This window comes from Danio rerio, chromosome 22 (assembly GCF_049306965.1).
Source record: "Danio rerio strain Tuebingen ecotype United States chromosome 22, GRCz12tu, whole genome shotgun sequence".
NCBI lineage: Eukaryota > Metazoa > Chordata > Actinopteri > Cypriniformes > Danionidae > Danio > Danio rerio.
This window is the reverse complement of record NC_133197.1, coordinates 26962315-26990178: the sequence shown is the minus strand read 5'-3', so window position 1 is coordinate 26990178 and position 27864 is coordinate 26962315. Positions and strand designations below refer to the sequence as shown.

Sequence of the window (27864 nt, the reverse complement as noted above, 5' to 3'; positions counted from 1 at the left end):
GTCAAAAGTAATCAAAAATAATACCTGTGTTTGAGATTTCAGCACTTCTCATCCGCCATTGGTCAGCCATATATAGTCAGGTTCAGCAGGTGCTAATATATCAGCTAATTTAGGAAGTCAATCTCTGCATGTCTAATTAGCTTAAACAATAGTGCCTTATCCTTCCAATGTAAACAAATGTCTTGCTTGTGTTAACTTTTGTATATTTAGGTGACTGTTGGCTTTTGGCTGCCATAGCGTCGTTGACATTAAACGACAAGCTGCTTCACAGAGTTGTACCACATGGGCAAAGCTTTACAAATGAGTATGCTGGAATCTTCCACTTCCAGGTGAGCAGCTGAATGACTGTACATCTATATATTATATAAAATCATGCTATACATCTTAATTATTATGTATATTTCTTTTTAAAAAATGTTATTTAGTGTAAATTTAGCTATTTTCTTACAACCTACTTCCAACACACTTTTAAATTGAAATGAGATTGTATGGTGTGGGTAGCAATATATCTTGCTTGTTTTTTACCGAGCTATGTTTGGAAGTCTTATTCGCTATGGAATCACACTCTGGATTGGAAATCTGTCTGTTCAATTGAAAAATAAATTTGGTTCATATTCCAAAAACGAGCCCATACAGACTCGGCCATGAGAAGAGCAATTAATATTAGTGTTAAATCTAAACATCCTCTTTTCAGTGAATATCAGCTGTTACCATCAGGAAAAAACTGAGAATGCCAATGGGTAAAACCAATAGATTGAAGCTTTCATTTGTTCCTACCTTGATAAAACTGTTGAACTCCACCAAGAACACTGCACCTGTAGTACATTAGCACCTGACTGTATTCTGTGCTCTATATATATTTCATATTTATATATTTATATATGGTCTTAGTCTGTAAACAATGTCTGTTCTTAATTGTTTGTTCTTAATTGTTATTTTTTGTTTTATTTATTGTCTGCCTAGTGCAGGGGTGGGCAAACTCGGTCCTGGAGGGCCGGTGTCCTGCACAGTTTAGCTCCAGCTCTAATCACACACACCTGCTTATAGATTTCTAGTGATCTTGAAGACACTGATTAGTTTGTTCAGGTGTGTTTGACTAGTATTGGAACAAAACTCTGCAGGGACACCGGCCCTCGAGGATCAAGTTTGCCCATATATATATTCCTCTCGGAGACATTATTCTATATCCTATCTTAAATAGTCAAATCTGCCTCCATCCAATCAATAACCAGTGTATAGAATGAAGCAGCTATCATATATAAAGGCTTGTGCACATCAGGATTTTTGTTTTACAAGGTTTTTGGGGAGGCAATTTTGGCTGAGCAAAGCAGAATATTGTGCAAAATCACTACCTGATGTTAGCTAGCGCTTAATGAAAAACAGAAATTCCTCCCCATAATGACTCCCTCTTGTGGACATTTTTGTACTTGCTGTCGTGTTTGTCAAACAGTTTTTTTTTGTGTTGAGACACAGATGACAAAAACATTCATCTTGCCTTAATGCTTTTTCGTCATTATGATTGTGTGTGCTCATCTAGACCATTTTGTGCATCACCAAGTTGTGTTTTATTGTAATTTTAGCAGGTCCAGGCGTGTTTACAAAACTGATAATCTCATTGGTTGACCAGGGGCCGGTTGCACCATTAGTTGTAAGTTAAATCGCATCCTAGTTAAAGGGACACTAAGTCACTACTTACACAATACTAAATATTTTTGTGTTGCACCACTGAACTTAGTTTAAACGTAACACTACAATCCAACAAAATATTTATGGCATTTAAATATTAATGTATAATGGTGGAAAAGAAATGACAGCAAGATTAGTTTACAGTAAGGAGCTTGCGATGATAATGAACAATGATCTCCCCATACTCACAGCTTTAATATATGTGCATCGTCTGTTATTACTGACTGACTGTAATTTAATGTGCTATAAAAATGTGATTTATAATTTCATTTTCATAGGACAGTTATATATAGAAACATTAGTTGCAGAATTTTAAAGCAGTTTAGAGTTCAGACTGCATGATTTTCAAAGTAGTCGTTTCACACTGAATCACTCTCTGGGCTAGCGTTTTGTCGCTGCTTTGTTACACTGCTTGATAGATCGACGACAGGAGGTTTCACACTGTACAATCGGAAGAATCGCCGACAACTTTGTTCAAACTACGTCTCACAATCAAAAACACGTAGTATATCTTTTGTTATTACTACATAATGAGAATGAAGCCTTTAGTGGGGTAAAAAATGTGCATATTTGCTCAGCTGGGTTTAAAGGGAATTAGCAATTTCTCCTCAACTTTTTTCCTTTTTGACCTGGTTGTAATATTGATCACATGACATGTCAAACAGACACAGTGCTCCTGCCAAATTTCCACTGGTTTTTCCTCCACTTCTTGGGTCTAAATAAACTGAAAATGAGCGCTTTTAACTTCTCCCTCAACCTCCTGCTGGCCTGCAGATACCCACACTAGTGGATGCTGCTCTCTCATTGGATGTAGGTGAGGATCGCCAATGTTATTTTCAGTCAAAACACATTTCACACGACATGATTTGAATCGCAGATAGCTCCAGATATTTAGTATGCTAAATATTATTTAGTCCGACTACGCATGACTTTATGGAGAGCTCACGACCTACAGTACTTTCTACAGTTTGCCTTAAGAACAGGTGGTGCAACCGAAGTAAGAACAAATTTAGTTACTAACTAGCTTGTAGTTACTAAGTCCCTAGTGTCAACGTTTAGGAAAGAACTTATGATCAGCTGGTGCAACCCTACCCAGTTCCTTAGGTGGTGCATCAAACCAAAATTTTTTTGAAACATTATTCAATAGAAATGCTTTCACACTTGCCGTTTTGCTTGTTGGTGTGACCAGTCATATTGGTGTCTTTGATTTAGTCATGAGGCATTAAACGTCAGCAATGAGTGCAAGTGTGTACGGGATCATCCCAGTGTGTACGGGACTTAACAGAAACATGGTACATAGAGGTAACATGTATGGTACACCAGCTTATAATGTTTGCATACAATACACATCCTTATATTCAACTAAAATCAACGTATTTACACACAAAATTTGTTAGAAGTCTGAAAACACACTGTTTTGAAAACGTGTTTCAAAATGCTCATTTTGTTATCATCTCTATATAAATGACAGAAATGTGATTTAAGTTTTTATTTTTTTTCGGTGGCATCATGCACAGCAAGTGTTCATTTCATAAGCATGTACCATTACTTGACATCCGAAAACACAGATGCACAAACACAGACATGTGAAAAAAATTTAAGTCGCCACCTACTGGTGGATCATTTCATCTGTACGTAATGCTTAAAACATTGCACACAATACGAAAATGCAAATGTTATTACGTTGACATGCAAACATACCCTTACACTAATATCATATTTTATTATTATTATTTTTATCATTATTTATCATGACTTATTGAAGGCGATTGTTGTGCACATTTGTCTGTAAAGTCATTTCTGTAATCAGTATTAAATTTCCAGCACGGCTTTCAGATTGAGTACCATTTAGTCACAGTTCACTGACAAGCTATTCAAAATGCCATTTCATATCACAGATGATTTATGCATGATCTATGTTGTTGCTACATTTGAACACATGTAAAATGCCATATTAACATGTGTTTGCTCCAAACTTACCTTATAACTTCAATCAAGTGCTTGAAACGAATCCTTATGTAAGGTAATTTAGTAGTTGAGTGACTGCTAGTCACGTTGAATCAACGAAAGCAGTTACATTTTCTCATTATACAGTAGCTAGTTATTGCGATTTCCTGTTTTTTTTTTCTTTGTGGTGTATTTAAATACATGAGAGCGTCCTCTGGCCTTCATCGGAGATTTACTATTGACACAGAACAGTTTTTTTTTCCTGACAAGTTAATTTAAAATTATTGTGCAACCCTAACATAAACTATTTTTGCTCGTGTTGTGCAGTTCTGGCAGTTTGGCGAGTGGGTAGACATTGTAATCGATGACCGCTTGCCTGTGAAGGATAAAGAGCTGATGTTTGTTCACTCAGCAGAGGGAAATGAGTTCTGGAGCGCCCTGCTGGAGAAGGCATATGCTAAGTAAGGCCTTTTTCTTCTCTCTTCTTTATCTGTATGACGATTATAGGCTCATTCAAAATTGCCTTCTACTCAGTAGGTACTACATCTGAATTTGAATTTACTACATGAACGTTAGAAAAGTACATGCTATATAGTATGAATTCGAGTTGTTGTTGGAACTCGAATGTACTACATCTGCCACTTTTTCAAGTTCACGTGACCTATCCTGGTTAGTTGCGTCGTGTGGGGGAAAAGGATTTATATATGTTACTTTTATGTCCTTATTTTTTATTGAATAAAGAGTTTAGACTTACAAAAAATTTATCAAACTTTTTCTCTTGTATGATACCATATATTAACCAAACATACTTCTTCTTTCTTACTGTGTTATATAATTGTAATGTAATGTAATGTAATGTAATGTGTATTTTTATAGCGCATTTATTGTGTATGGCCATACACCCAAAGTGCTTCACAATCATGAGGGGGGTCTCTCCACACCACCACCAGTGTGCAGCATCCACTTGGATGATGCGACGGCAGCCACAGGACAACGGCGCCAGTGCGCTCACCACACACCAGCTATTGGTGAAGTGGAGAGACAGTGATAGAGCCAATTCGGTGGAAGGGGATGATTGGGAGGCCATGATCGTAAGGGCCGATAGAGGGACTTTTGGCCAGGACACATACTACTTAGAAAGAACTGCTGACTAAAGGAAAATAGCAGAATAATAATAAATGTAGTGTGGGGGGCCTTTTGCCAGACTTCTGTCTGACAAAAAAATGTAGGCATGTCACAAGGAGTTGGATGCTTGTAGAAGTTGTAAAATATATTGAACTGTTCAGTTCTGGTATGCAGAAAAGGGTTGCAGAAAGAGGAAGTATGTTTGGGTGCAACAGCCAAAGGACTGCAGAATGACTGATAAGTGATGTTACACCAAAACTCCACTTGTTAATATCAGTTGTGCATATATGCTGGAGTCAGAGAAACGTAAACCAGTTGTGAACCTCCTGAATGTAATTTTTGTATTGCATTGAGATAACGTAACCCAGAGCTCTGTCCTTGAATTATAGTATCAAATAAATTACTAATATTTTTGGCAATAATTAGACAACCCTCTCCTCACCTTTTTTATTGAACATGCATGGAATTGGCTAGATATTCCAACAGTTGCCTCACTGCCATTCATGAGTTCTCCCGGATTCAGTGCATTCCATTAGATGCACACTTCAGAATCTCGCTGAAAGTAGTAGGTCATCCGGATACTTCTTGCATACTGTTTTTCAAATTCCATGAAATTAGACATAGTACTCTGCTTGCACACTGTTTTTAGCATACTATAGTATGGAAATATGCTATTTCAGACACAGCGTTAGTGATTATAACATGTTTATGTGCCTGTAGGCTAAATGGCTCATATGAAGCTCTGTCCGGAGGTTCCACCACCGAAGGCTTTGAGGACTTTACTGGCGGAGTTGCCGAAATGTATGAACTGCGCAGCGCTCCCAAAGACCTGCACCGCATCATTGCCAAAGCCCTGGAGAGAGGCTCACTGCTGGGCTGCTCCATTGATGTAAGTCCTCACAGTGCCTCCTAGAGGACTGAAGATGTAATGCAACATTTCTGGATGGCCAGTTTGGTTGAGTGTGTTTGTTTTTGATAGATCACCAGTGCCTTTGACATGGAGGCTGTGACCTTTAAGAAGCTAGTGAAGGGCCATGCTTACTCCGTCACAGCTCTCAGAGAGGTCAGGATCCCTCCTTTAAAATACATTTTCAGCTCATTGGTTGTTTATTATTCATTTGCGTGAAAAGGTTGCTGTTTTAATTTAAGGTGAATTTCCGTGGCAACAGAGAGAGATTGATCCGTATCCGAAACCCTTGGGGACAAGTTGAATGGACTGGGGCTTGGAGCGACAAGTAAGTCGACCAATCAGAATGAATTTGGGTAGTCATGAATAGCAAAACATGCTTATCATACTATAATTTTTGCACTCCGATTTCAGTTCGTCCGAGTGGAATGGGATTGATCCATCGGAAAGAGAGGAACTGAACAACCACATGGAGGATGGCGAGTTTTGGTAAATCTATCTCATCCACAGATGTTTATATTGTTTACATCTTTTACTTAATCCTCTGTTAGCCCAGAGAGTCAATTATTAAAAAGAATTATTCTATAATTTTCAAATCTCGAGAATCAAGAGTTGACTCTAAAGTTTTTTCAATACTCTAGAGTAAATTAAAAGGCTTACAATGTTTAATTATCAGACTACTATTTATCCTAGAAGAGCGCTAAAGATTAGTAATGAAGATTTTGATTCATCCAAGTCACTTTGTTCACAAAGACTGTCTAGGAGTCACCAACTGATTCATTCATTAACTCTTTCTTTAGTGTACAAACAAAATTAAGACTCTCCATCAGTTCCAAAAATGAAACAATTACACATTCCTTTAAAAGTGTGAATTTCAGTTGGCATATATGACTGAATTTGTTCTCAGGATGTCATTTCAGGAGTTCAAACGTCAGTTTTCTCGTCTGGAGATCTGCAACCTCACTCCTGATGCTCTGAGTGATGATTCCCAACATTTCTGGAACACAATTCAGTTTAACGGCACTTGGAGGAAAGGAAGTACAGCAGGAGGCTGCAGGAACAATCCCAGTGAGTCTTAGTTTATCAGCTATGGTCTAATATATACATGAGCTGTATGCCAAACCAATCCCTATCCACTATGATTTACTGAAGAGAAATACCAAAAAAAATAACACAACTGATTAAAAGATCGCGATGACATATGATTATGTGTGCAGGTGTTGTAGTGGTGTCCTGTTTCTTAGGGCTAAATTTTGAAGCCCTTCTCCTTCGCACCCTGTTTCAAGGGCCAAAGGGAAGGGGTACAAAAATAGAATTGGGCTTGGGCCTAAGTCAGCCATTTTGTAGTGCTGTTGTAGTAAATACCTTATTTCCTTACATTTGTTGACTACTTTTTACCCACAATCCACTCTGATTTCACATGTGTATTTTCAGTGTAAACTCGCCACAACAACATTTCACAAAATACACCATGAGAAAAAGAGACAAACACTGGAGGCGGCAAATTTTATTTACAATTTCAGCCAGGATTACATCAAGAGCCAGAGAAAATAACAAATAACAGATTTAGTTTCAGATATTAGTTTGGTTTATAACGTATTAGTTTATTTGTCATTAATTTTATTGTTTAAAATGTCATCTTAGATTTATGTAAAAATTTTATGAACAAATGTAAAAATTTTATTTTTACTTTAAAATATAATTAAAAGGTAAAAAAGCAGCAAGCAAAAAGTAGGTGTTTTTTTTCCTCATTTTGTTACCGAAGAATAAAATAAATCAGACAAATAGAATGTGACATTCAGTCCATAGAGCGAAGAAATCCAAGGAAATTTTACTGGATTTTACTTGACAAAAATGTAAAGTTACTCACCATTTACTCACTCTTCATTTGTTTCAAACATATGTAAGTTTTTTTTCTTCTGTTGAGTACAATAGAAGATTTTTTGAAGAAAGCTGGAAACTGTAACCATTGACTTCCATAGCATTTGTTTTGGAAGTCATTAGCTACAGGATTTCAGCTTTCTTCAAAATATCTTTTTTTAGTATATAACAGAAAAAATAAACTTATAAAGGTTGAGCTTGACCTACTTTGACCACTTTCAAAAGTAGTCTAAAATGGATTTGACCAGTGAAAAATAAATAGATTTTACTAGTGAAGTGCCTGAAAGTGGACAGAAGAAGAAAAAAAACAGGTGTCATCTACTTGTGATAGGATTACCCAAAACAAATCTTCAACACTCATTCTGAAAAAGTAGCCCTATATACATTTCTGGAGATTGCGAATTATGCAGCCAGAACTACACATGGCTGCATTTCATCATTGAAACGAATGCTATGGGGCAGTATGAGGCAGTTCCTTTTTGTGCTTACCAGATGACCACTTACCTCTGTATGGACGGCTTTCCCGCTGTCACCAGGTTGTTCAGTAGCTCACCATGTATGTTGGTGGACCTGAGACTCGGAGAGGAGTTGACCACTAGGACAGGGTTCGAGTCAGGTAAAGAACGGTTTCAGAAAGGGTGTAAGACAGAAACAGAAGCCAACTAAACAAGTAAATAACAGGGTGAAAATGTGATCAAATCTGAAAATATGGTAAAAATCAGGCGAGGGCTTTACTTTTTCTGAATTGCTTATCAAAACACTGTGGATTGGGTTTAGGGAAGTGGGTGGATGGGTCAATATGTGCTTTTGAAAATACTATTGGTTGGGTTTAGGGAAGGAGGAGGGTGGGTCAGTCGATCGGCCAGTCAGTCAGTAAGTCAGTCAGTCGGCAGTAGCCTTTGGTGGATTTACGTGTGAACAGCAGCCACGAAGGGCACTCGTGACAGAAATTTGAGATTTTAAAAAAGCATACAAAGTGGCCTCTGGTGTATTTGTGAAAACAAAAACTGCAAAAAAACATACATGTTGGGACATATTTGGTGCTCTCCATAAATGTATATAGCGGTATGATTTCAGAATGAGCAAGGGTTGCAAATCTTAGTACGAGGTGTAAACATACGCTTTGTTTGTTGTCTCTTTTGTAAGACACATTCTGGATAAACCCTCAATATAAGATCACACTACTGGAGGAAGATGATGATCCTGAGGACAATGAGGTGGCCTGCACCTTCATGGTGGCTTTGATGCAGAAGGACAGACGGCGTTTCCGCAAGCAGGGACAGGACATGCACACCATCGGCTTCGCCTTATATGAGGTTGGAGGTCATAAGCTGACATAGAACAGTCACACACATTTAAAAGTACCATGATTTTGTCTAATTTATTTATTCCTGTTTTTTCTCATTTCTAGGTCCCAGATGAGGTATGGCACGTTTAACACTATATGAATCGAAAGTTTGAAATTCAAATTAAAAAAATTGTATGTAAAATGCTGAGGCGTCATTCAGATATGTGTAAACAGGACGTTTCGGAGACTTTTATTTCAGTGTATTGATGTACTTCAAACTGAAATGGAATATTGAGTAGTGGCGGGCATTTCTTTTTCGCATAATTCGCTTGTTGCAAACTAATGGCATTAGGGGCATGGTTAAGAATATGGACTCACCATGTGGTTAGGCAGTGTTGTCAACTTGGATTTAGCTAAAAAAAAATTCAAAAAGCACCTAGCAACAAATTCTGCAATTTTTAACATTTGCTTTTAAAAAGTGTCTCAAATCAAAAGTGCAGTTGTGACCAAATACTGGTCTAAATAGCTGGGCACAGAAGATGCAGCAGCAGCCAATAGTATGTTTCTGCACAACCAGAGAGGATGGAAGGTATTTTAAGATCCTGTTGTTCCTGACCTGTTCAGTAAAGGGTTTAGGGGTAGGGCCATAATAAATCCTAAAAATGCAGTCATGAAACTGTAGTCTCTCTTTTTATGCTAGAACACCAGCAGTATTTGTTGGCCTGCATATTTTTGGTGAAATAAATAAAACCATAACTAAACAATTGTTTGATGCAACAGTTGTCAATTTGTCACTAACATGTATAATTGTTGTTCATTTAGGTAGCACTAACTACCAATACAGTGCTCTAACTGAACATTCACATAATGTTTCTGCTGAAAGGCCATTCTTTGAGAAAACTCATTTATTATTTTGCACACTACATAAAGATGCAGTTTTGTGTTGTGATTACACAATGACGTCATCATACAATGATATCACGTCATTTAACAACTTTTAGTAACACATTGCTTCACCTTTTGCAAATTCAAAACCAGTAGTTGGCAACAGTGTGATTGGGATTAGAAGGTAAGTTAGGTTAAGGTTAATTATGCAAAAATAAATTTTAATTACTATAGTACATACATGGAACATGTAACAAGGGCACTTTAAAATGAAGTGTTACCCAATTATTTTTCAAATCTGTTTGGTGATGCAGCAGTTTTATTTTTGAATGTATTGTAAAACATGAGGTTAATAATTTAAAAAACTTTTACTTTTCTTCTGTTTTTAGTTTCTTGGCTCCCAGAATGTTCACCTGAAGAAGGATTTTTTCTTGCGTCACTCGTCCTGTGCACGCTCCGAGACCTTTATTAATCTGCGAGAGGTGAGCACGCGACTGAGGCTGCCACCGGGCGAGTATCTCATTGTCCCTTCCACTTTTGAGCCTGGAAAAGAGGCTGACTTCGTCCTGCGAGTATTCACTGAGAAACAGTCAGAAACTCAGTAAGTGACTAAACGATTAAAACTAAAATAACAATAGTATTATAGATAAAATATTTTTAAAAATGACTACCATGTGGGTTTTGTATTGTGCAGCCTTATTTTACGACATATTTTGCTTTTTCTTTTATTTTTAGAGAAATGGATGATGAAATTTCATTTAACCTGGAAGATGAAGTAAGGACTTGTTATTATTGTGGATGTGGAAACTAAATGCATGTATGTATGTAAATATATAGATTTATATACTGTACAAATCAACTACCTAGAAAGGCTCTACTACATACCTAGCAACCCCTTAGCAACACAACAGATATACTTTTAACACTTTAATACTTTCTCTCAGAACACATTAATAACTAAACAAAGTCAGCACATTAAACTTTTCAAAACAAAGCAATACGATCATTTAGAACAACATAGCAACATAATAAATCCCTTAGCACACTAAAGCCCCGGTCAGATAACACGATTTTTATTGTTGATTATGAAAGTCACTGTCAGATTACGCTTTTTTTTTTTTTCTTGATAAAATCTTGACGTGTCGTGGGTAACAAATGTGCCAGACTATCGACCTTATTCTTCAATGCTGACGTGAGCTCGATTTCACGATTGTTTTAGAACTTCCGATTCAGCTGCCTATGGGAGAAATTACTAGGAATAGTAAACTGCAGAAAATGACTAAACCACTTGCTCTAAAACAAGTGTTTGCACGACTAAACAGACAAAGCAGAAGCATATAATAAGAAAATTTGCAATATCAAGCAGCAAAACCAACAGTTTTTAACGTTTAAAAATGAATGGAAATGAATCGAAGCTTGCAGACAATGAATAACTACATTATTTAAGGGCCTTCATTACAACATGGATTGGAAAAAACTTATAAATCCTTTTCAATATTAAGATATTTTCTTTGAAATTAAATGTATATTTTCCTGCCATGTGTTTTTTAATAAACACTCCCTTGAAAATGAAAGTGAAAATGAAAATGAAAGAAGCAAGGAAAAATCAGATGCTCAAGATGTAATCTTGAGAAATAATGACATATTAATAAATTAGCAACTATATCCAGGGTTCATACACATTTTACCTACTAAAATTCCATCAATTTTCCATGATTTTTCCAAGATTTTCAAGTAAATTTTCATGACCTAATGTTTCATGCAGTGTCTACATATGCAGGGTAAAAGAAAAACAACGCATGTTAAAATATTTGACAGCATATCGTAAAACACGCTGCAATCTATTTAGTTTCAATTTATATTTTTATCTATTTAAAATTTATTTAGATAATGCTTACACCAGAATAGAATAGAAGTCAAGACAACTTTACTTCAGGACGCATTAATGCCGCTCTATAGGTCTATTGGAGAGATTCAGAAATATTCTTAGCAAATCTAGTGAATGTTGGAAACATCCTCGTTACATAAACGCACTAAATCACTCTTCAGAAGTGTTTATTTGAGAGTGCACAAGAGAATCTGCACTTAGGCAGCGTATATTTGAGGGCGTGCAAGAAGTTTTGTGCACGAACAGAGGAAATCGGTGCGAAAGCAAAGACATTTGCTTGCTCATATTACATAAATGTGATCTTGACTTGTGATAATGCACTAACGACATTTGTCATAGAAATAACGCCATAGGTAGTTGGTAGATCTGTGCAAAATGCCTGCCGCAACAGCTGGAAAAAATCCTAGAGGAAACACTCTAATCCATATTCAAGAATTCAGATATTTGTTTTCCATGACTTTTCCAAAACTTTGTAGGTTTTTCTGTTTTTCCAAACTTTTACAGGTCTGGAAAATGCCAGGTTAATATTCCATAACTTTTCCAGGTTTTCCATGGCGTATAAACCCTGTATATAACTGAGATTTGTGATACAACAATCACAGTGAAGCATTTATTTATTGCTTTTTTCCTCAGAACAAAACAAATCATCCACCCATATAGTTGAGTAGTGGGGGGGCACAAACAAAAATTTAATTCGTATATTTTTCCTGGAAAAAAATATCTTTTTGAAATTAATTTTATTTCAACTTAATTTTATTAACTTAATTTTAATGTATCTTTTGTTGATCAGTTTTCTATAAACAAGAATAATAAATGACATTTGAGGAGAAGCGCTTCAAAACAAGTCTGCTCTATATGCTTCAGCACAAAAACACGAATTTCTATGAGATTGTGTTGGTTTGTTAAATAAAATAATAATTTAGCCTAAATAAAACTAAAGTGAAATATTCATAGTTTCAGAGAAGACTATATTAAACTGTTTTCAATATTAATAACTAATCTTAATAAGCAGGACATGCTTTTGCAATGTATTCGCAGCACTGAACTTGTTTCCAGATTACCTCGGAAGAACAAACTCTGTTGGAAGGATGAGAGTACTCAGAAACTCATCGTGAGAATGGAGATGTCTGCATATTTGTGCCAGTCTGTCAGATAAAAATGCTTAAAACACCTTAATATTTTAGATTTAAATTAAAATTTGCATAACCAACGACTGATCTACTCGGGACTCGCCCGTAAGCAAATATGCAGCCTATTTTTTGACTATCTGACCATCGCTTTAACAGCAGCATCCGTGAATATAACCAAGAAACTACCCAATTACTGTGTCACCCATGTGACGGAACTCGTCGTGAAGAACAAGAAAAAAATCTGCGATGGTGTCATGAGGTGTCACAGACATGGTATTAGTTGACATGAACTTTGCCACATTACACAAGAAAAAAAGATTGAATCTTGTGACAAGATGCTCATTTGTCATTTACGAATCCCCACGACACCTTACTGTACGTCAAGGAAATCGTGCCGAAATTCTGACAAATTTGTGTGATTTGACTGGGGCTTAAAGCTACCACACTGCAACACAATAAAACACTTAGCACACCATAACAACCACATAGCATCACTATAAATCACTTAGCACACCATAGTGACCACATAACATAACAATATAATTCTTTCAACTTCTTAGCAACCAGGGCTGCAGCTCTGCATAGTTCAGCTCCAACCCACACCTGCTTAATAGTCTCTAGTAATCTTGAACACCTTCATTAGTTGGATCAGCTGTGTTTGATTAGGGTTGGAGCAAAACTGTGCAGAGCAGCGGCCCTCCAGGAATCCAGTTTAAGACTCATACCTTACCACAATATTCAGATTAAAAATGAAACGAAATGTATTATAATACAGTGTATGGACGTCTGTTGTATCTACAGGAGGCAGTCTCAGAGGAGAACATTGATGCCTCGTTTAAAAAGATGTTTGCTCAGCTGTCTGGAGAGGTGTGTTTGTATCTGTGTGATATTGTTAATAACATTGTGAACTGCGTTATATTAAAAGTTCATCTAAACTTGTAGGACATGGAGATTTCAGTTCACGAGCTCCGGACCATTCTGAACCGAGTGATGACAAAACGTAAGCTCAGAGGACGTTTTTAAAAAATTCAGATCTGATGTGTTTACATTTTTGTGCTCGATAATTACCTCTGCTCTCCTGTGTTCTGCAGACCGAGACTTAAAGACAGATGGGTTCAGTTTGGAGTCTTGTAGGTGCATGATCAACCTGATGGACGTATCCTAACATTCTGACTTTTAAAAACGTATAAATAGCATATATACTTTCACCTTGCTAGTACCACTTTTTGCATTCAGAAGAGCATTTGGGGCACAGATTCCAGAATGTAATGGAAACATTCCTCAAAGATTTGAGTCCAAATTGCACTGACAACATAAGATTCAAATTCCAATTCTTCCAGTGAACTGTTTATACAAGACAGGTTTGCCAAGTCAAGTTAAGTATTATTGTCCGTCTTTAAGGTCACAAGGTACAGTATAGTGAATTGTTGTGTCTCACAGGACCACGGTGCTACATACTAATGAAACATTTATTCATTGATTCATTTTCTTGTCTGCTTAGTCCCTTTATTAATCCGGGGTCGCCACAGCAGAATGAACCGCCAACTTATCAAGCACAATTTTACGCAGCGGATGCCCTTCCAGCCGCAACCCCTCTCTGGGAAACATCCACACACTCATTCATACACACACTCATACACTATGGACAATTTAGTCCTCCCAATTCACCTGTACCGTCTTTGGATTGTGGGGGAAACCGGAGCACCCGGAGGAAAACCACGTGAAGGCAGGGCGAACATGCAAACTTCACTGAGCCGAGGTTCGAACTAGCAACCTTCTTGCTGTGAGTCGACAGCACTACCTACTGCGCCACTGCGTTGCCCTACTAATGAAACATAAAAAATACAAATATTTAACAGAGAAAAACTGTAAAGTAAACATTGTAAACCTATACACATCTAGGAACTCTTTTACTCAATACAGGGTTCGCACTGGTCACTGAATTTTAGAAGGTTTATTCCACTGAATGTCAGGGTTTTATTTATTTATTTATTTTGTCCAAGTCATGGAATGTTTGGGATTTTTGTTATTAATTGAAAATATTTCCAATTAATTATCAAAATGTCATTTTTTATTGTGTTTATTTATTTTAGCTTTTTACAGTCACTGACCAAACTAAAAATATGACATATGTAGACATATAGGAACCTCAGAATTTAATAGAAAATGAGGCAAATACTGTAACTGCGAAAATGTTGACTTTTTGACAAAAAAAAAAAAAAAGAAGAACTACCTCTTTTAATAGGTTGGCTACTGGCCTGATTTATGACCTTTATTTTTTGAACATGACAGTGTGTTCGTTGTACTCAAATGGCCTACACAGTTACCAATCCAATAGAGCACCTTTGGGATGTGGTGGAATAGCAGATTCGCATTATGGATGTGCAGCTGACAATGTGGGCAGCAACTGCGTGATGCTATCATGTCAATATGGACCAAAATCTCTGAGGAATATTTACCTTGTTGAATCTATGCCACGAAGGTTTAAGGCAGTTTTGAAGGCAAAAGGGGGTCCAACCTGGTACTAGTAAGAAATACCTAATAAAGTGGCCGGTGAGTTTATTTGGGTGGTGTGAGGACCCTCTTGGAATTACTGTTTACTTATTTATTTATTTATTATTATTTTTTTTTATCAAAAGTAAATTCTATTTTTGAAGTCTAAACATGCTCGAAAACTTACAAAATTATGCACACACACCAGACTTTTTTTTCTTTTTTAACATTTAATCTTGGTTTCAGAACTCTGTGGCTCAATAGCACCACCTACACACTTTCAACACTGCCCATCAGCACACATATGAAATACCTATTAAACTTGTATTTTAACATTTAATCAGATCGATACCAAATTTGAGCAGTGTAATCTCAAGGCATTTGCCGTGTTAAATTGTAAAGATCTAGATGTTTTGTCATATTTTGTTTCGAATGGGAAAAGAAGGTTCTCAGGGAGACAATGTTTGATCTCAGTTTGAACTGACAGAAGGAAGTTTGTAACATGTCAGTGTTCTTCTTATAGCTTAAATACATATTTCTCTGTCATCCTAATGCCACCAGACAATTTTGGATTTTTTGCCACACAGAAGTGTTCATTGAGGTTTAAATGATTTCAGTTGAACCACTGAAGTCACATGAAATATTTTGATAAAGTTTTTGGTTTCTCTGGGAATTCATCTGGGAAGTTGTGTTCTGAAGATTAACAAAGATCACAGGGGTTTGATATCACATGAGGGTATATACAGTTGAAGATAGAACTATTAGCCCCCCTTTGATTTTATTTTGTCTTAATTAAATATTTTCCAAATTATTTTTAACAGAGCAAGGACATTTTCACAGTATGTCTGATAATATTTTTTCTTCTAAAGAAAGTTTTATTTGTTTTATTTCGGCTAGAATAAAAGCAATTTTAAATTTAAAAAAACAACTTTTTTTCAAGTCTACAGAACAAGCCATAATTTTAAAATAACTGGACAAATTACCCTGACCTTCCAAGTTAACCTGATGAACCTAGTTAAGCCTTTGACTAGATATTTTTCAAATATAAAATATATAAAAAATTTGTTAAAAGGGGCTAATAATTTTTTACCTTAAAATGTTTTATTTTTATTTTTATTTTATTTAAATTGCTTTTATTCTAGCCGAAACAAATAAGACTTTCTCTAGAAGAAAAAATAATATCAGACATACTGTGAAAATTTCCTTGCTCTGTTAAACATCATTTAGGAAATAATTAAAAAAGAAAAAAATATTCCAAGGGGGTCTAATAATTCTGACTTCAACCATAAATATATCTTTATCATCTGATTATTAATAAGAGTTTAGTTTAGTCTCCTTGATTGACTGAACTCAGAAAGACGGCAGTGCACGACTGGGAATTGTGGAGTTCCAGATTCTGTGGAATAAAATCAGGAAGTGGCTGGTGAGAAACCGACTGCTGCATGATCTTCATTACATCTTATGAAATGTAAAGTCGCAACCCAAACTCATCTGTCTTCATCTGCAGGGTGTCTTCAGACAGTTCGATCTGGATAAATCTGGAACTATGAGCTCCTACGAAATGCGCCTGGCTGTGGAGTCTGCAGGTGATCAATACTTTTTCATGCTCATCTCATGAAAATCTTTGGCTATGGTATGTTTTTAGTGTTTGAGATTACAGAGGCATATCTGTGTTATTTTCACTGTGATTCATAAGCTTTTAATTTGATACCAGTTTCAAACCAAACTTTAGAACCAGTTAAATTAAAATGAATTCCTAACTGACCAAGTAATTTTGTGTTTATTAAACATCTATAGTCGGCACCATTAGCCTATAGTCATGTGCTCACGGTGACCTGAGTTCAATTCCTAGCTCGAGGTCATTTCCCTCTCTTTCTGCTCCCCATTCATTACTAAATCCCTCTCCACTGCCCTATCAAATAAAGATTTTATATATATATATATATATATATATATATATATATATATATATATATATATATATATATATATATATATATATATATATATATATAAAATCACATTTAAAATAGTCCAAATTAAGCTCTTAGCAATGTACATTACTAATCAAAAATTAAGTTTTCATGTATTTACAGTAGAAAATTTACTGAGGCTCCGTTTACACTAGTGCGTTTTAGTTTTAAAACGGCGTTGTAGAATGAAAACGATCCGCGTCCACACTCGCGTTTTACCCAGCGTTTCTGAACTGCTCTCCGTCCACACCAAAACGCTGAAAACGCACACCACGTGACCACACACACACTCTCGGGCAAGCGCTCCAGCATTTCTACCCAGATGAGAGCTCTGCTTGTCGGACTGCTCATCAAGCATCTCCCGCTGGATCTAATCTCACTATATTTGCTGAATGTGATATTTCATTCATGTTGTTGTCTTTATCTAACGACATAGGCCAATTCCCTGACTTTGGTGATTGGAATCTATTAAGTTACTTGTTCACGGGTAACATGTTTTGGTTAAGCGCAAAGATAAGTTAATGATTAATCCAGGTATATTGACTGATCGCTTGCCTTTATTTCCTACAATGTATAAACTTATTGTATGTTATACTTTTATAATTATCGATTATTAAAACTGATACTCAGCAAAAGAGAGGGTGTGTTTCGTATTTTCACTGAAACTGAAAGGAGGCAGTTGTTATCGGCTTCGTTTTGTTATAAATATCCACACAAAAGATGACGCTCATATATGCAGCACGGCGCCTCAACATTTCTGCTGTCTGTTAAGTTGCTAATATTAAAAAGAAAATAGGCAGTTCCTTAAATCATGTTTATATTTTATTGTTAAAAAAGTGAAACAACGTAGCCAAGGTGATGTGAATGAAGTTATAAAGTACACTGTTCCCTTTGAAGATTTACCCGTGTCCTCGGTATGTTTTCCATATCAAACTGAGAAGGGGGAGACTGCAGCCTTGATCAAACTTGCGAAGTCTTAACTTACAAGAAAAGGATGCGAGACTGAACTGTGTGTGGGCTACTTAATATTGAGGAATAGCCCCAATTAGATAGGCGAACGTTTGCAGCCCCGCCTCCGTTTTCAGATGTCTCCGTCTTTCCCCATCCACACTGAGACGGAGCAGCAGCGTTTCAGAATGAAAACGGCCTCTCCAGCGTTTTCAAAAAGCTACGTTTTCGGCGCTCGAGAACTCCGGCGTAGTGTGGACGGATGGCGTAACCGTAGCAAAACTTATGCGTTTTCAAACTAAAACGCACTAGTGTAAACGGGGCCTGAATGTCTTCAAGGATCTTTTGTTTTGTTTTGTTTTGTCCAGTACAATCTACTTTTGGTTATTGTCAAAAATATACCAACCAACCCACAATGCATCTGCCTGTGTCCTTATCCTCAGGTTTTAAACTCAATAACAAGCTACATCAGATCCTGGTGGCCCGATATTCAGACGGAGATGTGATTGACTTCGACAACTTTGTCTGCTGCCTGGTTAAACTGGAGGCCATGTTCAGTACGTCATTTACATTATATTCTACTTTTGTGTTAATATATTTGCTATTATCCCACTGAAACATCTGAGTCAATATCTCATCTCCAACAGAGTCTTTCAAAGAGCTGGAGAAAGAGGGCTCAGGTGTCGCAGAGCTCAATATTAGCGAGGTCAGTCATTTCTTACTTTCTAAGTAATGCTGTCAAACAATCAATCACAATTAATTTAGGAATACATTATAAATATTCACAGCACATGCAGATATATATTATGTGAATACAGACTTTTATTGTGGATGTGACTAATCATTGGACAGCATTACTACTAAGCTTTACCAATACTCCTCAGTTGTTTAATTTATTGTGCATTATTGAAGGAAAGTATATATTTGATTAGCTCTTGCTCTCGTTAACAGTGGCTGTATTTGACCATGTGCGGCTGAAGTGTGAAGAGTGTATCCTAAAGGACGAGAAGGACCAAAATCACACTCCAACTGCAGCTTTAAGCCATTACACCCAAAGACGCCGGAGCAATACAGTACAAACTGCCTTAAAACACATCCAATCCAACCATCACACAAGCTTACGCCACTGTATGCTTTTATAAAGGACATCCACATTATGCAAGAGTCCATCAATAATGTAAATGATAAATATATGAGTTGCAGCATTTCAGAAAGCAATGGCTTCATGACTAACCGCATGACTAATCTTAACGCTGTAGGTTATTTTATTCTACCTTGCATATATAGATTAACTCTTAACATTTTGAGGTTTGCACCATTATGGCCTTGCTATTTAAAGACATGTACATTTGATTTGAGATCTTTTTAGGGTATGATTTTGATAGTATTTATAATCACTGTGATCTGCTGTGCAAAGATTATTTAATTCTTTATATATAGAAGCAACAAGTACGTATAGGATATTCAGGGATTTGTGCTAGCCCAGACTAGATCTTTCTTTTATGCTGCTTCAAAGTATGAAATGAAAATAAAGTTTCAATTGAAACTTATTGGTATGTTATGGGTTTTAATTGCAAATATGGGTGTGTATGTGAAAGGGCTGGAATATTAATTTAAAAATATTATTTACATTTTGTAAATAAAAGTATTATATGTATACGGTGGCCGAAAGAACCTAACGTAATGCAATTCAAGAAAACACATGCAATTACAAAAAAAAAAATCTGTAAGTTACGAAAAGATTCTCATCGGTTTGACAGCACACATGCTGCAAATCCTCACAATGCAAACAAATTAAGAAAACGCACTGCATTTTATCACAACACTTGCAAATAGTGCAGAACACGATGGAAATGTTTCAAGAGGACCCTAAAAAGTGACAGAGACCCGGCTAGTTGCTTAGGCTATAACAGTGGTTCTCAAACGTTTTTCATCAAGTACCACCTCAGAAAACAATTGTGTCTCCAAGTACCACCAAAATGAGCAGTATTGAAATACAGTAGCGCAGTAGGTACAGTAAAGCAGCTACAACTCTGCACAGTTAAAAAACGTGGCAGATTACCTCAGAAATATAGGCTATATGTCATATATGACATATTATATACATCATTTTTGATAAATTTTGTAATGTGTGTAGCATGTACATGACATATTTCATTCCTCCGCGTACCACTAGAAGGAAGCCTGCGTACCACTAGTGGTACACGTACCACAGTTTGAGAACCACTGGGCTATAAAATACAAAAGACAAGGGAATCAGGATATTAAAATAAACAAACAAAAATAAAAATCACCTTTCAAAGGTCACCTACAACTTCACTGAGCAATAGTAATAGCTGCAGCGAACGTTTTAGGGTCTCCTTGAAACATTTCCATTGTGTCTTGTTCTATTTGCAAGTGTGAGAAAATGTAGCGTGTTTTCTTAAACTGTTTACGTTGTGTAGAAAAGCAGGTCGTTTTTTTATGTGCATACTCTGTGAAGATTTGCAGTATGTGCTGTCTAACGGATAAAGATCTTTTCTTAATTTGCTGATGTTTTTTTGTAATTGCATGCGTTTTCAGAATCAGAAAGAGTTTTATTGCCAGGTATGTTTGCACATACGAGCAGTGTTGGGGAGTAACTAGTTACATGTAACAGCGTTACATAATTTAATTACAAAATAAAAGTAATAGTAATTAGCTACAGTTACTGAGAAAAAATCTGTACTTAAATTACAGTTACTTAAGAAAATGTTAAAGATTACAAATATGGTTACATCCAAATATACTGAATAATATTAATCTGTTGCTTTGCCTGTTTTTGATATGCACGATGTCTTTTGTTAAGGCCATTTATTAAAGAGCTGCTATTCTGATGCTTTTGATTAGTTTTCCAGTTTGAGGATTCTTTGTTTTTGCTTTATATACTACAATTGGTTTCTGTTTGGTACAGCAAATTATTTACAGTAAATAATTGAACTGAACAATTCTGCCTTATATGATTTATTGACAGTTTTATTCATCACTAAGATGTGATTGACTTGGATTTAAGCTGCTTCGATTTAAAAATTCAAATAGCAAAATAGGTTAGATGTATTTTTTGGCAAATGCCACAAAAATCACCCTGCACAACTAACAAAATGTTTTATTTTGTAACAACAGTTTTTTGTTATAAGGTCTGGTTTTGTGGTGGCTGTACTTTAAAATGAAAAATATATAATCTTAATTCAAGTTAAGAGGGATTCTAACAGTAAACAGATCTACTGTAAGGTCACACCTACTCAGTGTAAATGCTTGAAAATGATTAAGTTGAAAATATCCATTAGAAACCTAAAATTAATCAAAAAGTAATCAGATGTAATTAGTTACTTTACTTTTAAAAAGTAATCGAAAATGGACACTACTTATTACATTTTAATAGGGTAATTTGTAATCTATAATCTATTACATTTTCAAAGTAACCTCCCCAACACTGCATACGAGGAATTTGTTTTTGTGACAGAGCTTCTACAGTGCAACAGAATTACAGAGACTGGACAATAAACAGATAATAAAAATATAAAAAGCAGTAAGTAGTGAATGCAAATATACAAATAGACAAGTGTATGTAGAGCTATATTACTATATACAATGTTATATGTGCAGCTGTTATGTGCAAATTGGCATGTAAAGTGTGTTGTTAAATAAGTGTATATGTGTATAAAAGTGTGTGGCAAGTAGTGATGTTTGTTCCACAATTATTATTATCAAGTGTTCATGAGATGGATTGCTTGAGGGAAGAAACTGTTTCTGTGTCGGGCTGTTCTGGTGCGCAGTGCTCTGTAGCGTCGACCAGAAGGTAATAGTTTAAAGAGGCAGTGTGCTGGGTGTGAGCGGTCCAGAGTGATAAGTACAGTTCTTGAGTAGTAGGGAGGGTTGTACTGATGATTCGCTCAGCAGTCTGAACTATTCGACATAGTCAGATTTGGTAGCTGAGCTAAACCAGACAGTTATTGATGTGCAGATGACTGATTCAATGATGGAGGTGTAGAACTGTTTCAGCAGCTCCTTTGGGAGGTTGAACTTCCTCAGCTGACGAAGAAAGTACATCCTCTGTTGAGCTTTTTTGACAGCGGAGTCAATGTGAGTGTCCCACTTCAGGTCCTGAGAGATGGTGGTGCCCAGGAACCTGAATAACTATACTGCTGCCACAATGCTGTCCATGATGCTCAGTGGGGGGAGAGCAGGGGGGTTTCTCCTGAAGTCAACTATCATCTCCACAGTGTGTTGAGCTCCAGGTTGTTGTGACTGCACCAGACAGCCAACTCCTTAACCTCCTGTCTGTAAGCAGACTCATCACCTTCCTGAATGAGGCCGATAAGTGTGGTGTGGTCTGCAAACTTCAAGGGTCCTTTAAAGTGCAGTCATTTGTGTACAGAGAGAAGAGCAGTGGGGAGAGGACACACCCCTGGGGGGCGCCAGTGCTGATTTTGCGGACGCTGGATGACAATTTCCCTAGCTTCACCTGCTGCTGCCTGTCCGTTAGGAAGCTGTTGATCCACTGACAGACAGAGGTGGGCCCAGAGAGCTGAGTTAATTTGGGCAGGAGAAGTTTTGGGATGATAGTGTTAAAAGCCGAGCTGAAGTCAACAAACAAGATCCTCACATAGGTCCCTGGTCTGTCTAGGTGTTGCAGAACATAATGCAGGTCAGTGTGCATGTATATATATATACAGTGTGGGCCATTTATATGGATACACCTTAATAAAATGGGAATGGTTGGGATATTAACGTCCTGTTTGTGGCACAATAGTATATGTGAGGGGGCAAACTTTTCAAGATGGGTGGTGACCATGGTGGCCACTTTGAAGTCGGTTTCAGGTGCTGGACATCTTGTATCTTCACACCATAGACAAAAAAGATAGTGGGGCCATTCTTCATCAATGGAAACCTCAAGGCACTGGATATTTGAAATTGGTGCATGGTGATGTGTTTCCCTCTTTATGCACTGAAGCTGAAGTTTCCCAGTTTTTTTCCAGCAAGATGGTGCACCACCACATTATGGGTGTGAGGTCTGACCGAGCATTCCTAGATGAACAGTCTCCTGATAAGTGGATTGGTCGTCGTGGGCCAGTTGATTGGCCCCCAAAGTCCCCTGATCTGACCGACTTAGAATTTTATCTTTGGGGTCATCTGAAGACAATTTTCTATGGTGTGAAGATACAAGATGTGCAGCACCAAAAACTATGGATACTGGAAGCCTGAGCTGGCATTTCTCCTGTCCTTTACTTGGTCCTCCACCAGTCAAAAAAAAAAACAAAAAAAACTTCATGTTCTTTGTGGAAGAATTTTACAGTCAGTGGTGCTGCAGATAAAACAAAGTGATACTGTATAATGTGTGCAAAAGTGAAATCAGCAGAGATATTAAACATCTGTCAACATCTTCTATGCATAATCATTCATTTCTTTTCGGCTTAGTCCCTTTATCAATCTGGGGTTGCCACAGAGGAATGAATCACCAATTTATCCAGCATATGTTTTACGCAGTGGCTGCCCTTCCAGCTGCTACCCAGCACTGGGAAACATCCATACACTCTCTTTCACACACATACAATAGGGACAATTTAGCTTACCCAATTCACCTGTATTGCATGTGTTTGGACTGTGGGGGAAACCGGAGCATCCGTAGGAAACCCACGCCAACATGGGGAGAACCCAGTCGAGGCTCCAACCAGCAACCTTCTTGCTGTCAGGCGACAGTGCTACTCACTGTGCCACCGCGCAACCTTCTATGTAATGTATTATCACATGCACTAAAAGCATCCTCTCCTGATACTGTCTGTGAACCCCCCACAAGCATCAATCCCCTCAATCAGCCCAGCTATGTTCTGCTAAATCCTCCACAAGCACCAAACCATCAACACAGCCACATTCTGCCCCAGCAAGTCAGTTTCAAACATAAAAACATAAAAAAAAAAAAAAAAAAAACTGTGTCTGTTTTGTGGCTGGCAGATGACAATAGCAGGGCTGTATCTTTTAGCATTATATAGAATACTTTTGTTCTGCCAGATCTCCTAGGCAGGGATTTATTTAGATTTATTTAGCTAATTTTAGTTTTTGAAATTCTTTGCATTGGAAAGAAGTTCTTTCAGAAGAAGAACAGTTTTTTTTAAGTATTATTTGTTTTTATTCTGTCTATTCAGTGTCCTTCAACAAGAACGGTGGTGGTGGGGTTCATAATATTCACAATGGTATTTTATTAGTTGTTGGTTTAACCATGGATGAGAAAATGGCTTCTATGTTATTTTCTTTTCAATGACATTTCTTGTCACATGTTCAAAAACAACAACCAATATTGCATGTCTATAATTTATATAATGGGTATAATTAAATAATACTTTCACTATAACGTAAATTAGAAGTGTAATAAAAAATATATATATTTTTGCGCCATTTTGAATTTTACTCGAATACAAATACAAATACTTTTCCCCCCTCAACAAATACAAATACCGGCTGCTCCGCACATCCCTACTGTATATATATTCTTGTTTTTGTAAAGGTGAATTTTAATCTGCTGCTCAATATTATAATCAAAAGTTCCTCTAACTGTATTTGAACAAATAAGAGATTATAATAAATTTGTAAATAATATATTTCAAAAGATAACGACAAGATTCAACGATCAAGATTGAAAAGAAGTATTTTAAAAACACCTAAAAGTATTATATTTAATATTTATTATTATTTTAGTGGCTTTTTTCTGTAAACCAGGATAAAAGAGTTCACCCAAAACTGAAAGTTCTCATAATTTACTCATCCTTCACTTGTCACAAACCTGTTTGAGTATATTTTGTTGAACACAAAAATGCAGCGTTTTATTATTTGTTTGCATTGTGTAAAATGCAGCACGTTACAGAACATGTTCTGTCAAACAGATGAAGATCTTTTCTTAATTTGCTGGAGTTTTTTGTAATTGTATGCAACATGTTTAGCTCTCTTGGCCACCATGTATGTGTGTGTGTGTATAATATATATATATATATATATATATATATATATATATATATATATATATATATATATATATATATATATATGAAGATGCAAAAATCTCTAAATGCCGTTTAATAATTATTTTTTAATTAGCATTTTTCTTCGACTCCTGTGTAGGCTCACTAATTTTACTTTTTATAGCTACGAATAAGTTCCTTTTATTGACTTTAAAGTGAAATAACTGAACATAAACAGAAAATTTCTCATTTTAGGAGAAAAATTCAGACGGCATTTAGAGGTTTTTGAATACTCAAGGTACTTAAAATACAGTTGAAGTGAGAATTATTAGCCCCTTCTTATTTTTTCCCTAATTTCTGTTTAACGGAGAGAAGATTTTTTCAACACATTTCTAAACATAAAAGTTTTAATAACTCCTATTTTGCAGCGAGAAATGCCTCTGAAGCGGCACCGACGGATCCACAATGCAGTTCGGCAACGCCTGTTGTCACCCATTCAAAGTTAATGGCGTTGAAGCTGACGCCCCGAGTGAACGAGGAATAATGACTGATTTATTTTATCTTTGCCATGATGACAGTAAATAATATTTGACTCGATATTTTTCATATATACTGTAATTAGGCAAGTTATTGTATAACGATGGTTTGTTCTGTAGACTATCTGAAATTTTTTTTGCTTAGAGGGGCTAATAATATGGACCTTAAAATGGTTCTTAAATTTAAAACTGCTTTTATTCTAGTTGAAATAAAACAAATAAGACTTTCTCCAGAAGAAAACAATAACTCTGTTAAACATAATTTCAGAAGAAAATTCAAAGCGGGGCTAATAATTCTGACTTAAACTCTATGCTATTTGTGTTTCATGATAACAGGTTTCTAACATTCTTCAGAATATCTTATTTTGTGTTTAACAGAAAAAGGGAAACTTGTAGGTTACAACCACCCAAGGGTGAGTAAACGGTGAGCAAATTTCCATTTTAAGTAAACTGTCCTTTTAAAAACATATTAACAAGTCGTTTTTTTTTTAGAACTAAAGTGTGTTATTACACTAATACAACAAACATTATTGAGATAAAGTTGGTTTTATATTCAAACATTTGGAGTTTCTCCAGTATCGCTTTATTTTGATGGTCCCTTTTATTGAAGGATTGTTGAATTGAAGTTACATTGCTTCCACATGCCAACTAATTCACATTAGATTATAAGTAGACTGTTAGGTTAGGGTTAGTGTAAGCTGACATCTACTTGCAAAGTTTCTTATAGTCAGTGAAATGTCTGATGAAGGAGCAGTATCAGCAGATATTAAGCAGACAGTCTACAAAATGTGCAATAGGGACCATCAAAATAAAGTCTTACCCTTTCTCCTTAATAGTATTATTTCAGATTAGTATTCTATGCACATTATTAATATGTTAATCATATTAGCAACCAATATTTGAGGTAAACTTGGTTTTATATGCACACATTTATTCATGTTTGAACAGTGACAACTTGTGACACACTCCCTATATTGTTTACCATGGTACTGGTAAACATGAATACTCAGTGTGAAATCACATTTAGGTATGACTTCAAAACAGCAATATATATATATATATATATATATATATATATATATATATATATATATATATATATATATATATATATGACAGTGAACAATGTTGTACTTTGACAGCCATTGGCTGCTAATATGGTTTCACTATGTAGAATATGCAATGAATAAATACATCTGCATAATTATATTATAGAAGGTGCGAATGTGTGAATATAAAACCAACTTTACCTCAACATATTCAAAGTACCATGGTAAACAATTTAGAAAGCGTGTCACAAGTTGCCACTGAACGAATGTGCGAATAGAAAACCAACTTTACCTCATAAACGTACCCCTTGTTACACGTATAGTAACAAACCAGAACCAAATTCTGTGAAGGTTGCCATTTAAAACTTTATATCTCGAACACAACAGAGTCCATTCATTCAGTCATTAGCTCACACACACACAAAATGTTCAGTTTTTTTTTTAGTCTTTTGTCTATTCCTTCGGCTTGCCCTCCAGCAGACCCAGTAGAGTCGCCTCAGCCTCCAGCAGTGTGGTGTCGGTCGTCGCTCCCAGAAAGCGCGATGTGAGCTCCAAATCCTCCAGCCTGAGCCTCACCTTGCTGCCCCGCTGGTACTTCTCCCCGTCAACAGCAGGCCTCTTACAAACACAGTGAAACTTCCCTCCGAAATCCACATACAGGTCATCGTTGACTATGTGGAAGATCTTCCCGATGGCGATCTTGCCTTTGGCGGGACCCATCTGTAGGAGCACGGACTGTCGCAGCAGAGCCGGGAAAGAGCTCTCCTCCCTGGGGCTCATCATACGCCGTTCGCCGCTTTGCTGGAGGTCCGAGTGCAGATTATAAGCGGCAGCGAAACCGCTCTTCGGCCGCTCGGTGTGTTTATCATCTCCTCCGCTCGCGTCTGAACTGTATAGGGATCTGAGTGTGGCGAAAACACATTGTTTTGGAGGTAAAGAAGACCTGGAACTCACGTTGATCATCACCTTGCAGAGCGACGCCATGTTGAAATGTCATAAGAAGGAAAGAGAGATCCGGTTATTTCAAAATAAGAGCATAGATGAAGGCGTTGGTGGCATATGAAAAACACCTAAAGTACATTTTAGACTATTTTTACTCTCGCTCTATTAGTTATGTTTTATTTAAAAAGTATATTTTTAGAGATGGATGAAGTTTT

The 27864-nt window shown here is 36.5% G+C and overlaps 2 protein-coding genes across 6 annotated transcripts in view; one reads left to right on the top strand and one right to left on the bottom strand.

The window, feature by feature from the left end:
• capn1b (calpain 1, (mu/I) large subunit b) overlaps positions 1-19701 on the top strand; it is a 29717-nt gene extending 10016 nt beyond the window's left edge. For 2 of the 5 annotated variants that reach the window (XM_068216342.1, XM_005174031.5), the window contains 19 exons: positions 211-329; positions 3961-4094; positions 5479-5647; positions 5738-5821; positions 5908-5993; positions 6080-6154; positions 6573-6733; positions 8693-8862; positions 8958-8969; positions 10109-10320; positions 10455-10494; positions 13539-13604; positions 13680-13737; positions 13829-13893; positions 16585-16653; positions 16738-16816; positions 18595-18708; positions 18799-18857; positions 19103-19701. In XM_068216342.1, the coding sequence (XP_068072443.1) occupies positions 211-329; positions 3961-4094; positions 5479-5647; positions 5738-5821; positions 5908-5993; positions 6080-6154; positions 6573-6733; positions 8693-8862; positions 8958-8969; positions 10109-10320; positions 10455-10494; positions 13539-13604; positions 13680-13737; positions 13829-13893; positions 16585-16653; positions 16738-16816; positions 18595-18708; positions 18799-18857; positions 19103-19129 (1799 nt within the window). In that variant the 3' untranslated portion in view covers positions 19130-19701. Of the gene's footprint in view, positions 1-210; positions 330-3960; positions 4095-5478; positions 5648-5737; positions 5822-5907; positions 5994-6079; positions 6155-6572; positions 6734-8692; positions 8870-8957; positions 8970-10108; positions 10321-10454; positions 10495-13538; positions 13605-13679; positions 13738-13828; positions 13894-16584; positions 16654-16737; positions 16817-18594; positions 18709-18798; positions 18885-19102 lie in introns of those variants that run through there. The other 3 variants (XR_012397450.1, XR_012397449.1, NM_001144795.1) reach the window with 2 other exon arrangements.
• A 7352-nt stretch (positions 19702-27053) lies between these two features.
• On the bottom strand, positions 27054-27711 carry mrps28 (mitochondrial ribosomal protein S28). Its single transcript, NM_001077790.2, has one exon. It carries the CDS (start codon positions 27689-27691, stop codon positions 27161-27163), a length of 531 nt encoding a protein of 176 aa, NP_001071258.2. The 5' UTR covers positions 27692-27711; the 3' UTR covers positions 27054-27160.
• Positions 27712-27864: the final 153 nt, after the last annotated feature.

Coding starts and splice junctions, on each gene's coding strand:
- mrps28 (NM_001077790.2), bottom strand. CDS start 27,691: ATGGCGTCGCTCTGCAAGGTGATGATCAACGTGAGTTCCAGGTCTTCT.